The 17,913-nt window shown below is 45.1% G+C and overlaps 1 protein-coding gene across 2 annotated transcripts in view; it reads left to right on the forward strand.

Moving 5' to 3' along the window:
• LOC106568034 (connector enhancer of kinase suppressor of ras 2) overlaps nucleotides 1–17,913 on the forward strand; it is a 77,593-nt gene that overhangs the window by 25,365 nt on the left and 34,315 nt on the right. For both annotated transcript variants that reach the window (XM_045692308.2, XM_045692307.2), the window contains exons 8-9: nucleotides 1,358–1,426; nucleotides 10,060–10,206. In XM_045692308.2, the coding sequence (XP_045548264.2) occupies nucleotides 1,358–1,426; nucleotides 10,060–10,206 (216 nt within the window). The remainder of the gene's footprint in view (nucleotides 1–1,357; nucleotides 1,427–10,059; nucleotides 10,207–17,913) is intronic.

The raw sequence follows: 17,913 nt of genomic DNA on the forward strand, positions 1-17,913 counted from the left end.
ACATGTAACACTATCTCTTGCGCTTTTGACCATGATTTCACATGGGGCCTATTTCACAATATACCTGTAATGTAGGATCTTAATTTGATCACTCTTTTGTTTCTGAGAATATCCCTGCATTTCAAACTTGTAGGGTATTCAAGGTTTAAAAATGATTCTAAAGTGTGTTATTTCCACTTTAAAATGACAGACTTGATTTGTCCTAGCGAAAAATGTATCAACCCTTACCAAAAGAATCCATTAATTATAATGTACATAATTATTTTCCTTCGGTAGTAAACTGTCTCAAATTAAGATCCTACTTCTGTTAATACTTATAACCACTAGGCTAATAAAAAACCATATTTTGCTTTCCATGATTTTATTACCTACAGCATGTTATTTCAAGTTATCTCTTTGGAGCGCAACATCATGTTGTTAAAAACGATGCCTAAATTGGGCTTGCCTATAAGTTCGGCAGTTGAAAGCATCTAGCTGGCTTATGTTACCTTTGATTGTGTTGATGAAAATGATAGACCTTTCAAACGTTGTATGCAATGTTGTTTGCAACATTATTGGCAAATGACTTGATGCCTACTGTGCCAAAGTGATTTAGAGTTGTTAAACGGGAGTGACGAGTGTGTTGATATAACGGTAATGTTGTCAAAATGCAGCTATTATTAAAAAAAGGTTATGGTTGCCAACATATTAGGCAATCATTAAGAGTAAGCAAAGTGTTTGTGTCAGGCGAAAATGATATAAAACATTTTACCATTGCAACATTTGATGTACAGTCACAGTCACCGTGGTTATCTGAAGCGTGCAATAGAGTTCACAGCTGGTGAAGCCTCATCATGATTGGTTATTCCCCATTATTTGCAACAATATCAATGCGCGTCATCACTATCTTTCCTTTGCGGTACCTCAAACTGTCGTGATTACCATCTGAGATAAACTTTTATGAGTTGATTTTACTCCTGGCTCAGAGTTTGTCTGGGCAGTGAATTAACATCAAACCTAAACCCTATTTTGAGCTGGGAGTTTTTTGTGTGTTTTAAAACAGGGTTTTAACAAGATTCCTAGGACCTTTTCTGAGATGCTTTTGTGGATGCAGGCCCTGTTTGTACTTTAGTCAACTCCTTTGTTCTGTTCATTATCATGCCATAGATGTTGTCCTAGGCATGAGAATGAAGTCAGAGGAGTTGGCCAAAGCACTATATAGCCTATACGGTCAAACAATAGAGAAAGGTCTCTAATAACCATTAGATTTTAATTGAATTGCTATGATGGCGATGTGTCCTAACCTCTACTTATCCTACTTGAATGCTGATAATTGACAACCCCCTCTGCATGTCTCTGTCTGTCACTGTCTCTGCAGTCTCCAGCTGACCAGTGCAAGAAGATCCATGCGGGAGACGAGGTTATTCAGGTCAACCACCAGACAGTGGTGAGTCCAGACTGAATGTTCCACTGTAAAGCACTGAGTACAGCTCTGAGTACTGCACTGTCATTTAGTCCTACAGGATCTCTCTCAGGGTCTGGGGGAAAGACACTCTGTTCAGTCTGGGTCAGGAAAGGTCAGCCATCATGAATGAGAAACGGGTGCTTTCCTAGACTCTGTACTCCTCCAGCCCAGCCTGTCTGGGCACAAAACGCTTTGTCTTTGGAAGCCAAGAACAAGGTGCTTATTTAGTGCTGCCTAGTACCTAATTAGTCCTCAATTAATCATTTAGTATCTGGTAGTTTAGGGGCATTGTACTTGTAAAAATACAGGGGACTGGTTAGTCATTCATTGATAATGAGGTTTTAGTTCCCAAAGTAACCAAGTTCGTTCAATTAACCCACAGGGGGTTGACAGCAGTGGGCAATCCATTTAATCTGATCTGGGCCGGTATCCACAAAGCCTCTCAGAGTAGAAGTGCTGATCTAGGATCTAGTTTTTCCTTTGAGATCATAATGAATACTATTATATGGACAGATGGGGACCTGATCCTACATCAGCACTTCTACTCTGAGACGCTTAGTGGATACGGGTCCTGATCTCACTTTTAACAGCAAAGTTCAGTGGAGGACACAGTCAAATCAATCCTCCATATTCACCAATAGATACCCTATTTATGGTTATTCTACATCAGGGGTTCCCAAAATGTTTCACTCAGCCCCACTTTCTAGCATTGGAGAACATCCCGCGCACCATGTCTATTTCTATGGGCACAAGCACTGTTCATGACACAAACTGTTCACACCCCTCTCGTTGGCGGAGAGAAAACCATTGTTCTACATCAATCCTATCTACATAAATGTTTTCTCCTCTTTAGTAGAAAGAGCATTCGTTCCAATACTATTTTTTTGTCAGAAGTACACATTTGTTTATCCTCATTGTAACATTTGTTTGGGACTGTGGCCTATTTGCTTTCCCATTGTGTGCACCTGTACCATGCTAACTCTGAGCACACATGTACAGTACCTACCCCCAAGCCATAAGAATGCTGAACAGTTAGTCAAATGGCTACCCAGACTATTTGCATTGACCCCCTTCTTTTTGCACTGACTCTTTTGCACTTGCTCTATGCACACTCACTGGACCCTACCCACACACTCACACATGCTACACTGACACTCCAACACACACACACACACCACACACACACACACACACACACACACACACACACACACACACACACACACACACACACACACACACACACACACACACACACACACACACACACACACACACACACACACATTACATGCGCTCACACACACTCACACATAGACACACTTTCACACTCTTTCACACTCTTCACATACGCTGCTGCTACTCTGTTTATTATCTATCTTGATTGCCTAGTCATTTTTACCCCTACCTGTACATATTACCTCAATTATCTCAACAACCTCATACCCCTGCACATTGACTCGATACCGGGGCTCCATGTATATAGCCTCGTTATTGTTACTTTATTGTGTTAATATAAAAAAATATATATTTTGCTCGTAAGTAAGCATTTAACGGTAAAGTCTGCACCTGTTGTATTTGGCACATGTGACAAATAACATTTGATTTGATTTGATCCATTGGCAGCTTTAGATGGCCAACAGTGGCCGCTTTAGAGGTGTTTGTGTCACCTTGCATTGCGTGAGGTCTGTGTATGTTTCTACTTGTTGTTGCTATAGAGGCCCCCTTGGCCCATTTACAGTGCATTCGGAAAGTATTCAGACCCCTTCACTTTTTCTACATTTTGTTACGTTACAGCCTTATTCTAAAATTGATTAAATAAAATTGTTCCTCCACACAATACCCCATAATGACAAAGCGAAAACAGGTTTTTAGATTTTTTTGCTAATTAATAAAAATAAAAATAAACCATAAAAACCTTATTTACATAAGTAATCAGACCCTTTGCTATGAGACTCAGAATTGAGCTCAGGTGCATCCTGTTTCCATTGATCATCCTTGAGATGTTTCTACAACTTGAGACACAGCATTCCCAGTGGCTCAGTTGGTAGAGCATGGTGTGTGCAACGCCAGGGTTGTGGGTTCGATTCCCACGGGGGGGCCAGTACAAAAATGAAATGAGATGTATGCATTCACTACTGTAAGTCGCTCTGGATAAGAGCGTCTGCTAAATGACTAAAATGTAAAATGTGGAGTCAACCTGTGGTAAATTAAATTGATTGTACATTATTTGGAAAGGCACACACCTGTCTATATAAGTTCCCACAGTTAACAGTGCATGTCAGAGCAAAAACCAAGCCATAAGGTGGAAGGAATTGTCTGTAGAGCTCCGAGACAGGATTGTATTGGGGAACGGTACCAAAAAAATGTCTGCAGCAAGAACACCATCATTCTTAAATCAAAGAAGTTTGGAACCACTAAGGTCAGGGAGGTGACCAAGAACCCAATGGTCACTGACAGAGCTCCAGAGTTCCTCTTTGGAGATAGGAGAACCTTCCAGAAGGACAACCATCTCTGCAGCACTCTACCAATCAGGCCTTTATGGTATAGTGGCCAGACGGAAGCCACTCCTCAGTAAAAGACACATGACAGCCCGCTTGGAGTTTGCAAAAAGGCACCTAAAGGACTCTCAGACCATGAGAAACAAGATTCTCTTGTACTCTTTGGCCTGAATGTCAAGCGTCACATCTGGAGGAAACCAGGCAACGCTCCTCATCTGGCCAGTACCATCCCTACGGTGAAGCATGGTGGTGGCAGCATCATGCTGTGGGGATGTTTTTCATCGGCAGGGACAGGGAGACTAGTCAGGATCGAGGGAAAGATGAACGGAGCAAAGTACAGAGAGATCCTTGGTGAAAACCTGCTCCAGAGCGCTCAGGACCTCAGACTAGGGCTAAGGTTCACCTTCCAACAGGACAACGACCCTAAGCACACAGCCAAGACAACACAGGAGTGGCTTCGCGACAAGACTCTGAATGTACTTGAGTGGCCCAGCCAGAACCCGGACTTGAGCCCGATCAAACATCTCTGGAGAGACCTGAAAATAAAGTTGAAGTCGGAAGTTTACATACACCTTAGCCAAATACATTTAAACTCAGTTTTTCACAATTCCTGACATTTAATCCTAGTAAAAATTCACTGTCTTAAGTCGGTTACGATCACCACTTTATTTTAAGAATGTGAAATGTCAGAATAATAGTAGAGTGAATTATTTATTTCAGCTTTTATTTCTTTCATCACATTCCCAGTGGGTCAGAAGTTTACATACACTCAATTAGTATTAGGTAGCATTGCCTTTAAATTGTTTAACTTGGGTCAAACATTTTGGGTAGCCTTCCACAAGCCCCCCACAATAAGTTGGGTGAATTTTGGCCCATTCCTCCTGACAGAGCTGGTGTAACTGAGTCAGGTTTGTAGGCCTCCTTGCTCGCACACGCTTTTTCAGTTCTGCCCACTAATTTTCTATAGGATTGAGGTCAGGGCTTTGTGATGGCCATTCCAATACCTTGACTTTGTTGCCATTTTGCCACAACTTTGGAAGTATGCTTGGGGTCATTGTCCATTTGGAAGACCCATTTGCGACCAAGCTTTAACTTCCTGACTGATGTCTTGAGATGTTGCTTCAATATATCCACATAATTTTCCTGCCTCATGATGCCATCTATTTTGTGAAGTGCACCAGTCCCTCCTGCAGCAAAGCACCCCCACAACATGATGCTGCCACCCCCGTGCTTCACGGTTAGGATGGTGTTCTTCGGCTTGCAAGCCTCCCCCTTTTTCCTCCAAACATAATGATGGTCATTATGGCCAAACAGTTCTATTTTTGTTTCATCAGACCAGAGGACATTTCTCCAAAAGTCCGATCTTTGTCCCCATGTGCAGTTGCAAGCCGTAGTCTGTCTTTTTTATGGCAGTTTTGTAGCAGTGGCTTCTTCCTTGCTGAGCAGCCTTTCAGGTTATGTCGACATAGGGCTCGTTTTACTGTGGATATAGATACTTTTGTACCTGTTTCCTCCAGCATTTTCACAAGGTCCTTTGCTGTTGATTTTCACTTTTCGCACCAAAGTACGTTCATCTCTAGGAGACAGAACGCGTCTCCTTCCTGAGCGGTATGACGGCTGCGTGGTCCCATGGTGTTTATACTTGCGTACCATTGTTTGTACAGATGAACGTGGTACCTTCAGGCATTTGGAAATTGCTCCCAAGGATGAACCAGGTCTACAATTTTATTTCTGAGATCTTGGCTGATTTATTTTGATTTTCCCATGATGTCAAGCAAAGAGGCACTGAGTTTGAAGTTAGGCCTCGAAATCCATCCACAGGTACAAGTCCAATTGACTCAAATGATGTCAATTAGCCTCTCAGAAGCTTCTAAAGCCATGACAACATTTTCTGGAATTTTCCAAGCTGTTTAAAGGCACAGTCAACTTAGTGTATGTAAACTTCTGACCTACTGGAATTGTGATACAGTGAGTTATAAGTGAAATAATCTGTCTGTAAACAATTGTTGGAAAAGTTACTTGTGTCATGCACAAAGTAGATGTCCTAACCGACTTGCCAAAACTATAGTTTGTTAACAATACATTTGTGGAGTGGTTGAAAAATGAGTTTTAATGACTCCAACCTAAGTGTTCAACTGTAGCTGTGCAGCGACGCTCCCTATCCAATCTGACAGAGTTTGAGAGGATCTGCATTGAAGAATGGGAGAAACTCCCCAAATACAGGTGTGCAAAGCACAAGGGGTGGTCGGCGGAGCCGAGGAGTGAACCAGAGCCAGTCTGGGAGAAGGGGGAGAAACTGGAGGAGAGTGAACGGAGAGAATCAGAGACCGTCAGTGAGTTGAGGGAGAATTTGGAGGAGAGAGAAATGAGAGAGTTATTGAATTGGTGGAGGATGCACGACATTTGCCCTAAGGAGCGTGTTATCGGTTTAATGCCACCTGAGTCAGCTCTCCGTACTCGTCCTGAGGAGTGTGCTATTAGTCTGGTGAAAGTTGTGCCGGCTCCACGCACCAGGTCTCCAGTACGCCTTCCCAGCCCTATACGTCCTGTGCTCGCTCTCCACACTCGCCTTGCGGAGCGTGTCATTGAACCGGTACCATTGATGCCGGTTCTACGCACCAAGTCTCCAGTGCGCCTCCACAGCCCAGTACGTCCTGTGCCAGCTCCTCGCACTCACCGTGCGAAGTGTGTCATTGTTCCGGTACAATTGATGCCGGCTATACGCACCAGGTCTCCAGTACGCCTTCACAGCCCAGTACGTTCTGTGCCAGCTACTTGCAATTGCCGTGTGAGGTGTGTCATCGAACCGGTACCATTGATGCCGGCTATACGCACTAGGTCTCCAGTAAGTCTCCACAGCCCAGTACATCCTGTGCCAGCTCCACGCACCAGGTCTCCAGTGCGCCTCCCCAGTCCGGTACGTCATGTGCCGGCCCCATGCATCAGGCCTCGAGTGCGCCTTCACAGTCCAGAGCTTCCGGCGACAGTTCCCAGTCCAGAGCTTCCGGCGACGGTTACCAGTCCAGAGCTTCCGGAGACGGTTCCCAGTCCAGAGCTTCCGGCGACAGTTTCCAGTCCAGAGCTTCCGTTGACGTTTCACAGTCCGGAACCTCCAACAACGGTCCACAGTCCGGAACCGCCAACGACGGTCCACAGTCCGAAACCTCCAACGACGGTCCACAGTCCGGAACCTCCAGAGACAGTCCACAGTCCGGAATCTCCTGAGACGGTCTACAGTCTGGAACCTCCTGAGACGGTCTACAGTCTGGAACCTCCTGAGACGGTCTACAGTCCGGAACCTCCTGAGACGGTCTACAGTCCGGAACCTCCTGAGACGGTCCACAGCCCGGAACCTCCTGAGATGGTCCACAGTCCGGAACCTCCTGAGACGGTCCACAACCCGGAACCTCCAGCGACGGTCAACGGTCCGGAACCTTCAGGGAGGGTCAACAGGAGCTCTCCTCTGCGCCGATGCCCAGTCCAGATACGGCGTCCAGTCCCGCTCCATGGCAGGAGTCTTCTTCTGCGCCGGTGCTCAGACCAGATACGGCGTCCAGTCCCGCTCCATGGCAGGAGACTTCATTGGCACCGAGGTCCAGGCCAGGGCTGGTGTCCAGTCCTGCTCCATGGCAGGAGCCTTCCTTGACATCGAGGTCCAGTCCAGGCACAGTGTTCAGCCCGGGTCCATGGCTGGATCCGCGGGATGAGCGGGTTCTTCGGCCCGCACCAGAGCCGCCACCAAAGCTGGTGGATCCACGAGCTGAGCAGGTTCTTCATCCCGCACCAGAGCCGCCACCGATGTTGGCGGATCCGCGAGCTGAGTGGGTACTTCGCCACGCACCGGAGCCGCCACCGACACTAATCACCCCCCCCCTACCCTCCCCATTTGGTTTCAGGTTTTGCGGCCAGAGTCCGCACCTTTGGGGGGGGGGGGGGGGGGTACTGTCACGCCCTGACCATAGAGAGCCATTGTTTCTCTATGGTGTAGTAGGTCAGGGCGTGACTAGGGGGTGATCTAGTATATCTATGTCTATGTTGTGTTCTAGTTTCTTTTTCTATGTTGGTGTTTTGTATGATTCTCAATTAGAGGCAGCTGATAATCGTTGTCTCTAATTGGGGATCATATTTAAGTAGTTATTTTTCCCACCTGTGTTTGTGGGATCTTGTTTCTGTGTAGTTGCCTATGAGCACTGCTTGAGCTTCACGTATCGTTTGATCATTTATTGTTTTGTGCGTTTCACTTAAATAAAATATGTGGAACCCAGATCACGCTGCACGTTGGTCGAAGTATGTTTCCAGTTCGTACGACGAGTGTGACATCGAGGCTGTAATCACTGGCAAAGGTGCTTCAACAAAGTACTGAGTAAAGGGTCTGAATACTTATGTAAATGTGATAAAGTTTTTTATTTTTTAATACATTTACAAACATAAAAAAGAAACTGTTTTTGCTTTGTCATAATGGGGTATTTTGTGTAGATTGATGACGGAAAAAACTATTTAATCCATTTTAGAATAAGGCCGTAACGTAACAAAATATGGAAAAAGTGAAAGGGTCTGAATACTTTCCGAATGCACTGTATAGTCCAGTCAATATGATTCTGGTGGAAATGGAGATTTAGTATAAAAACATCAGGCAGGAGGTTATAAACTAACAACTACTATAATCAATGGACTGGGAGGACTGGGGCTATTGCTGTAAATTATTTAGGTTTGTGTCACCATGGTGGATGCATTAATCAGGTCACTTGTGATGTTGTCATACTGAGCAGGGGCAGTGTCCTAGCTCGGTAGGGGACAATTTGTAGTAGGCCTAATTTCACATTTGTGATGTATATTTAAAGAAAAAGGGCACTATAGCTCCTCCTGCCCAGACAAAGACATACTAATAAGGTGTGGTTGCAGTAGCCTGTCTTACTGCAGGATATAAAACAACTAGTTTACTCTATGATCAACCAATCACAGAGATTACACATTTTATGATGCTGTGTTCAGAAACATGAGACAGTGGATGTGCCAATGAACTGTCATATGCCTGGGCGAACTTCCAATAGAAGGTTGCAACTGACACACCAGGGGGCCAGAGACTAGCTAGCTTATTACCTGCTAGTGTGATCTGCCACTGCAGTTTCCAGTAAGCACAGAAGCTGGTGTGAACACAGAGACAGTGTCTCGGACAAACAGAAATGTGTGTGTGTGTGTGTGTGTGTGTGTGTGTGTGTGTGTGTGTGTGTGTGTGTGTGTGTGTGTGTGTGTGTGTGTGTGTGTGTGTGTGTGTGTGTGTGTGTGTGTGTGTGTGTGTGTGTGTGTGTGTAGAGGGATCTGTTGGTCTTTTTATAGTTTGACTATGTTGCCATGCCAGTCCCTGACTTGAATAATATAACCTGTTTACAGATAAGTTACATTATTAACATTGGCACTCTACAGTGCACGGGGGAGTTGAGGGGAACTGAACAAAGCAAAGAGGAAGAGAGAGGTGCTCTGCTCAGCGTAGCATAGAGAGGGAGGGAGGAAGGGAGAGAGGGAGGGAGGGGGACGTGACCTGCTTTCTCTGCTCCCCTGCCTCTACTGGAACCTGCCTGGGAGCACACTGCCATCAGCAGAACCAAGCTCACTGTAGCACAGCTGCACACTGTCTGTCTGCTGCGGGACAGAGCCCAGTTGAGCATGGTGCTGATGCTTTGTGACGCATTATAGGTCAGCACGAGGTGCAACACTATCTGTTAAACGTTGTATAATGTTGTAACAACAGATAGGACAGAATTCTGAAAATTGTTATGCTCAGTCAAGAAAGGAAATAATTGGAACAATATTTTGTCTGCATTGTATGAAACACTTCCCAGCACATACTGTTTAGCTAACCGTTTTTGTGCCAGACGCCATTATTTTCCAAGCACTGTAATTTGTGGGAATGGACTATTGAGTATTGGAATGAAAGTGCAGTTGTTTTCACCGTCATTATCTCCGGTGTTTTACCTCAGACATGGTTGGTAGAGGAGATGTTCAGAACTACAGTAACTAGCTACGACAATTTACTAGTTCATGATTGGTTGAGTATTTCATCAGCCTTACTGAGTGTGTTGTATTGTCTCTCTCCACTGTGGCGTATTTGTGCAGGTGGGCTGGCAGCTGAAGAACCTGGTGAACGCCCTTAGAGAAGACCCCAACGGAGTCATCCTCACACTGAAGAAGAGACCTCAGAACACTCTCACGTCTGCCCCTGCCCTGCTCAAGAATGTACGGTGGAAACCCCTTGCACTCCAGGTAATTATGTTATAATGTGATATTGAGAATGGGGTTCCTAAAGGTGTTTGGATATCTGTTTAGGATTCCTTCTGGTAGATAAGAATAGCGTTTTTTTCACCAATTCACCTGGGAGCTGTGTAATTTGAGCGATAAGAAACATAGCGCTCATTATTGATAATGACCAACTGGCTTAGTAGTTCCTTATGGGTGCCGCATTGTGAATAGATGCGATTATGATACATGATGAATTTAAGGGTAATTATCTGCAAGTTAGCACTTAACTTGTACCCCATACCTGGCCACCCTTTAATTGAGTTCTAATGGATTACGTGGAGCATCAGTGAATGGAGTTAGTGAACCTATTGTGCTGCTCAGTGTGGATGGAGTACAGACAGTACAGTATGTGGGACTGGCTGGGGGAAACAGGGACTGCCTGAAGAGGAGGAACAAAGACAGAACACTAGCTGGGGAGGATGATGGTAGAGGGGGGTTGGGGGTTTACATCATAACTGCCTGGATGTTTTTTTCTTCGGGAGCCCTTAGTGCAGAGCTATTTTTAGCTCTGCACTAAGCTCACTCATTTTCATGCTGCATGGGTTGCCTTGATGACGCCCAGGAACGTTTCTGTGGTTACGTGTCTTTGGCATCTGCAGTGAAATCAGTTAATGTGTTCAGATAATCAGCACCTTATCCTCATATCTCAACATGTGAAGCCAGAATGGCACAAGGCAAGTGTCACGGTCGTCGTAAGAACTGGACCAAGGCGCAGCGTACGTAGCGTTCCACATCTTTATTATAAAGTGAAACTACAGCACAAACAAAACAATAAAGAACAAACGAAACGTGACGTTCTGGAGTGCTCACAGGCAACTACACAAAAACAAAACAAGATCCCACCAAAACACAGTGGGGAAATGGCTGCCTAAATATGATCCCCAATCAGAGACAATGATAAATGGCAGCCTCTGATTGGGAACCATACCAGGCCAACATAGAAATAAAACAACTTAGATTACCCACCCTAATCACACCCCGACCTAACCAACATAGAGAATAAAAGGCTCTCTATGGTCAGGGCATGACAGTACCCTCCCCCAAAGGTGCGGACTCCGACTGCAAAACCTGACTCAATAGGTGAGGGTTCAGGTGGGCATCTAGCATTGGTGGCGGCTCCGGTGCAGGTCATAACCCCCGCCCAGACCCCGGATCCGGCCATGGCGCCGGGCTTAACGTCATGCCTGGACTGGGCACTGGCGTAGAAGAGGGCTCCGGCCATGGAGCTGGGTTGGACGCCATGCCTGGACTGGGCATCGGCGCAGAGGAAGGCTCCGGCCATGGAGCTGGGTTGAACGCCGCGCCCGGACTGGGCACCGGCGCAGAGGAAGGCTCCGGTCTTGGAGCTGGGCTGGTCGCCGTGCCTGGACTGGGCACCGGCGCAAAGGAAGGCTCCGGCCCTGGAGCGGGACTGGACGCTGTGCCTGGACATCGGCGCAGAGGAAGGCTCCTGCCATGGATCGGGACTGGACGCCGTGCCTGGACTGGGCACCGGCGCAGAGGAAGGCTCCGGCCTTGGAGCTGGACTGGACGCCGTGGCTGGACTGGGCACCGGCGCAAAGGAGAGCTCCGGCCTGTGGACTGTGGACCGTCGTAGGAGGTTCCGGACTGTGGACCGTTGCCGGAAGCTCTGGACTGGGGACCGTTGCCGGAAGCTCTGGACTGTTGATGTGCATTGGAGGCCTAGTGCGTGGAGCTGGTACAGGTGGCACCGGACTGGTGACACGCACTTCAGGGCGAGTGCGGGGAGCAGGCACAGGACATGCCGGACTGGGGAGGAGCACTGGAGGCCTGATGCGTGGGACCGGCACAGGTTGCACCGGGTTGGTGACACGCTCTTCAGGGTGAGTGCAAGGAGCAGGCACAGGACATGCCGGACTGGGGGGGCACACTGGAGACCTGGTGCGTAGGGCCGGCACAAATCGTACCGGAACAATGACACACTTCGCATGGCGAGTGCGGGGAGCTGGCACAAGACGTACTGGGCTGTGGAGGCACACTGGAGACTTGGTACGTAGAGCCGGCACAAATTGCACCGGAACGATGACACATTTCGCTCGGCGAGTGTGGGGAGCTGGCACAGGACGTACTGGGCTGTGAAGGCGTACTGGAGACTTGGTGCGTAGAGCCGGCACACATGGTACCGGACAAATGATACGCTCCTCAAGGCGAGTGCGGAGAGCTGGCACAGGACGTACAGGGCTGTGGAGGCGTACTGGAGACCTGGTGCGTGGAGCTGGCACAGTTTTTACCAGACTGCTAGCACGCTCCTCAGGACGAGTACGGAGATCTGACTCAGGTGGCATCAAACAGATAATACGCTCCTTAGGGCGAATGTCGTGCATCATACACCAACACAACAACTCTCTAATTTCTCTCTCCTCCAATTTCTCCATCAACTCACTGACGGTCTCTGACTCTCTCCGTTCACTCTCCTCCAATTTCTCCCTCTTCTCCCAGATTCGCTCTGGTTCACTCCTCGGCTCCGCCGACCACCCCATGTGCCCCCCCCCCCATTTTTTGGGGGGGGCTTTCCTTACGTCCGCGAACATCAGCGTCGTCGCTGTCCTCCCTTATCTCCTTGCGTCTGCTTCCAAGGAAGGCTTTCGTGTCCCTCCATGATTTCCTCCCATGTCCAGGATATCTTCTGCTCCTTGATCTCCTTCCAAGCCCAGGATACCTTCTCCTCCTTGGCACGCTGCTTGGTCCTGATGTGGTGGGATCTTCTGTCAAGGTCGTCGTAAGAACTGGACCAAGGCGCAGCATACGTAGCGTTCCACATCTTTATTATAAAGTGAAACTTCAGCAGAAACAAAACAATAAAGAACAAACGAAACGTGACGTTCTGGAGTGCTCACAGGCAACTACACAAAAACAAAACAAGATCCCACCAAAACACAGTGGGGAAATGGCTGCCTAAATATGATCCCCAATCAGAGACAACGATAAACGGCTGCCTCTGATTGGGAACCATACCATGCCAACATAGAAATAAAACAACCTAGATTACCCACCCTAGTCACACCCCGACCTAACCAACATAGAGAATAAAAGGCTCTCTATGGTCAGGGCATGACAGTGAGACCCAAATGCAGACACAGGAGGCAGATGGTTGGAGTCTTACATTGTTTATTAATCCAAAGGGGTAGGCAAGAGAATGGTCGTGGACAGACAAAATGGTCAAAACCAGATCAGAGTCGAGGAGGTACTTGGTGGCAGACAGGCTCGTGGTCAAGGCAGGCAGAATGGTCAGGCAGGCAGGTGCAAAGTCCAGAAACAGGCAAGGGTCAAAACCGGGAGGACTAGAAAAAGGAGAATGCAAAAAGCAGGAGAACGGGAAAACCGCTGGTTGACTTGGAAACATACAAGACGAACTGGCACAGAGAGACAGGAAACAGAGGGATAAGTACACTGGGCACCTGGAGGGGGTGGAGACAATCACAAGGACAGGTGAACCAGATCAGGGCGTGAAAGAAGTCATGTCAGGGAAATAATTATGTATTGATTATTTTGCACGGTGGCATGTTTTTCAGTTTGAAATAAACAGGGTTCTGCTTGAGTTATGCTTCATTATTGTGGCTGAATAGAATTGGAGAAAGAAATTAGTATTGGATTGCCCTCCGTGGAGGATATTGTGATGGTCCATCTTTTACTTTTTTTTTGCCATAATTTGGGGATTCTCACAAACTTTTATTGATAGAAGGGTCCTTTGGAGGAACTATTGTTGACATATATTTGACCTTTATATGTTAAAGCATAATTGAGGAATAATTAATTGAATTTGGAATATTTGAGACATTTTGGCCTTACCCAGGCCTCTTTTAGTACTCTATGATGTTTCATCTGTAGGCGCTACAAGCAAAAGTTGGTTTCATATGAAGCTTTACTGCTTGCTCTGTAATATGAGTAGTATTTTGATTTTTATAACACATTTACATTTATTAATATTGAAAAATATAAAAATGGAAGTTGAAAAATATAAACATGTGCAATGCCTTCAGAAAGTATTTACACCCCTTGACTTTTTCCATATTTTGTTGTGTTACAGCCTGAATCAAAAATGTTTTTAAATTGAGATTTTGGGTCACTGGCCTACCCACAATACCCCATAATGTCAAAGTGAAATTATGTTTTTAGACATTTTTACAAATTAATTAAAAATTAAACGCTGAAATGTCTAGAGTCAATAAGTATTTAGCCTCTTCAGGGCAAGCCTAAATAAGTTCAGGAGTAAAAATGTGCATAACAAGTCACATAATAAGTTGCATGGACAAAATCTGAGTGCAATAATAATGTTTAACATGATTTTTGAGTGACTACCTCATCTCTGTACCCCACACTGTAAGGTCCCTCAGTCGAGCAGTGAATTTCAAACACAGATTCAACCACAAAGACCATGGAGGTTTTCCAATGCCTCGCAAAAAAGGGCACATATTGGTAGATGGGTAAAAAAAAAGAAGCATATTGAAATCCTTTGAGCATGGTAAAGTTGTTAATTACACTTTGGATGGTGTATCAATACACCCAGTTACTACAAAGATACAGGCATCCTTCCTAACTCAGTTGCCGGAGAGGAAGGAATCTGCTCTGGGATTTCACCAGGCCAATGGTGACTTTAAAACAGTTACAGAGTTTAATGGCTGTGATAGGAGAAACTAAGGATGGATCAGTGGCGATTTTAGCATGTAATTCTTGGTGGGGCAAGAAATAAATAAAGTGGGATGCATGCCAGCAAAGCCACTACACAACACAACACTAAACAATACATTAATTGCACTATAACGGTGACAAACGGTACCCACAAACTGTTAGGGCCTACATAAAGCTGTCCCGATAAAAATCCCGACAGTTTACCACTGCTACACCTGGATATCAGCGGAGTCTTGTCTGGCAGCGAAACAGTTAATTCATCTTAATTTACTGCCTTTTAAAAAAAACATACAGTAGCTGATATGGCTGACTTGCTTAAACAAATGTGGTTTCTACTGACAATTGAGATGTACAAACTATGGCATAAGGGGACGACAAGCCGATAAGAGGCAATCTGTAATTTCGATTAAGACATTAATGTGCGAGCTAGGACGGACGTAGTCAATAGCACTTTTGAAATGTACAGTGACAGAATTCAGAACATGGGCCATTCTTAAAGTGTTCCCCCCGTACACCAAGTCAGAACCGTAGGATAAATAAAGGGGGCATATAAGCAGACAATGAAAGCTCTTACAATATTCAATGATTACATTTTTCTAAAACAGGTTATAGGCTACATGTGCACCACCAAGTCAGAACAGTAGGCAAAATTAAGAGGGGTAAATAGACCACATTATTAGGGTGAGGCACATGGGCTACTAAATCTTACTACACAACATACACTTAGTATTACTTTCTTAGCTCCAGTATACATATCTCCCTGGCATATTAAATAATTTATGCAGCAGCATATAATAGATTTTTGGACTCCCCTTGTTGTGCTGTGCTCACTTGAACAGGAAGGTGGCGCGGAGGTCCTTTGTGGGAACATTTTGTGATTAAAGTCTGGCATTCTCGGGATTTATGGTGCTTTCAAAACAACTGGGAACTTTGAAAACAAACAAGGTCGAATCCAGTCGGAGCTTGTTTATTCCCGACTTCCCAGCTGTCTTGAACTCAGTGAAGTCAAGTTTTTGCAGTTCCGAGTTAACAGTTGTTTTGAGCGCAGCACAAATCATGCTTCATTGACAGCATGGCCAATGTTGAACTGCAGGGAAAGAGAGGAGGAGAAGACAAACTCCACCTAATGTATGGAATCACTTGGGATTGTTTTTATTTTAGGTAAACAGCCCTTTTAAGTGGGTTAAAATCTTCCTGGAGAGTGTGTATGGAGGGACATGTCTTTATTCATATAAAAATTCTGATTTATTGAATTCTCCATGTGGTCTATATTAAAAGGCACTTCAATTGAATATACAGGCTTTTAAAATTCAATATTGGTGCACAATTTCTACTTAAAATCAAATGAAGCGAAAGGCACTCATTTTGTGGAACGACCCAGCATCTACAGATGAAATATTATGTAATCTTCAATTAATCCAACTTCAATTCATTATTTCTCAATTATTCTTTAAGAAAAAAATCCTTCCTCATAAGGACCCTTCTATGGAAAAAATTTCAGGAAATTCCCACAATTCATGGTCCTTTTTTGTTCTAGTTGCATGAGGAATCAGGCATTGTTGGCAGTCTTACAAGTAACACAAACAAATACACACAAAGGTTACCAATCAGTCACAAACACTGTTTGGTTAATGAAGCACCTCAGAGTTAAATGACAGCATTCCAGGTGGCTGTAGGAGCCATTAACATATGGTACGAACACTGTTAGGGTGATTTTGTCTCCCAGGACTGTTTATGATGGATGTTTCAGTCAGAAAGAGTCAAACCACGACAGCTCAACACGGCTTGGAGAATGGGTAGGCATGTTCTATTATTAAATCAATTCTTTACGAATCATATGATGACAGAGAAGCATATGCAAAATCCAGGTAGTTGAGGACAAATATATTGAAATGAGTCTTCAGTGAACTATCAAGCACTCAGTGTTTCCCATAGTGAATAAGTCAATGAAGAGTGAACCTAGCCATCTGTTCATCCAGTATACAGCAGTGGTTCCCAAACTGTGGGGCGTGAGAGGTCCGAACTCAGTCTGGCTTTCAACTTACTCTTGAAAGTTGTAATAGTAGAATGCACAAGGTACAATTTCGAAATTGGGTAGTGCATCATCAGTTCTTCTTGTCATGTCAGTCATTGCGTACCTTAGAGAGCTATTTATAACTTGTCAGAAATGTCCAGGTCAACTAACCCATGTCAGCTAATGTTTTTTTAGCTAGATTTTTTAGCACATAGATTTTGTTCTAATGTTTTAGTCACTCAAATATTTGAGTCAAGCTTCCAATTGGCTCATTCATCCCCCCTCCTCTCCCCTGTAACTATTCCCCAGGTCGTTGCTGTAAATGAGAATGTGTTCTCAGTCAACTTACCTGGTTAAATAAGGGTTAAAATAACAATTTAAATAAAAAATATCACACGAATACACATTAGACATGGCAAAATGTATAGAACTGCAACATTTTCTCCACCACAAGAGGGGTGTGAACAATGCTTGTGCCCATAGAAATAGACATGGCGCACACACACAGGAGGGGTGCGGGATGTTCCCCAATGCTGGAAGGGGGGCCTGAGTGAAAAAGTTTGAGAATCCCTGATATACAGGAGAACCCTCAGCTGCCGTGGTCAGACTGATAGGACACAGACATAGTGGGAGGACTACCAGCTTTAATCATTATTTGGTACGGTAGTGTCTTTTTATCTCTTGTTTTGTTCCTTGACCCATTCCTAACCCACTGCTTCATATTTAATTATTTTTGTTTTATCTTGCTTTGGTCTGAGAGACATGAACAATCTAACAGTTGGGGTCTTTTCTTTTGACAGCACTGAGCCAACACATTTAGGCCATCTTTTTTACTTTTCTTGTAGAAATGTATTAATAATGAAGAAGAACATAAAATGGATTCTATTTTGATTTTCTTGTAGAATGGTATTTATTATTAATTACAGAAGTCCCGTAGAAGGTGTCACGACTTCCTCTGAAGTCGGTCCCTCTCCTTGTTCGGGCGGCGGTCGACGTCACCGGTCTTA

The sequence above is a fragment of the Salmo salar genome, chromosome 13 (genome assembly GCF_965601325.2).
Source record: "Salmo salar chromosome 13, fSalSal1, whole genome shotgun sequence".
NCBI lineage: Eukaryota > Metazoa > Chordata > Actinopteri > Salmoniformes > Salmonidae > Salmo > Salmo salar.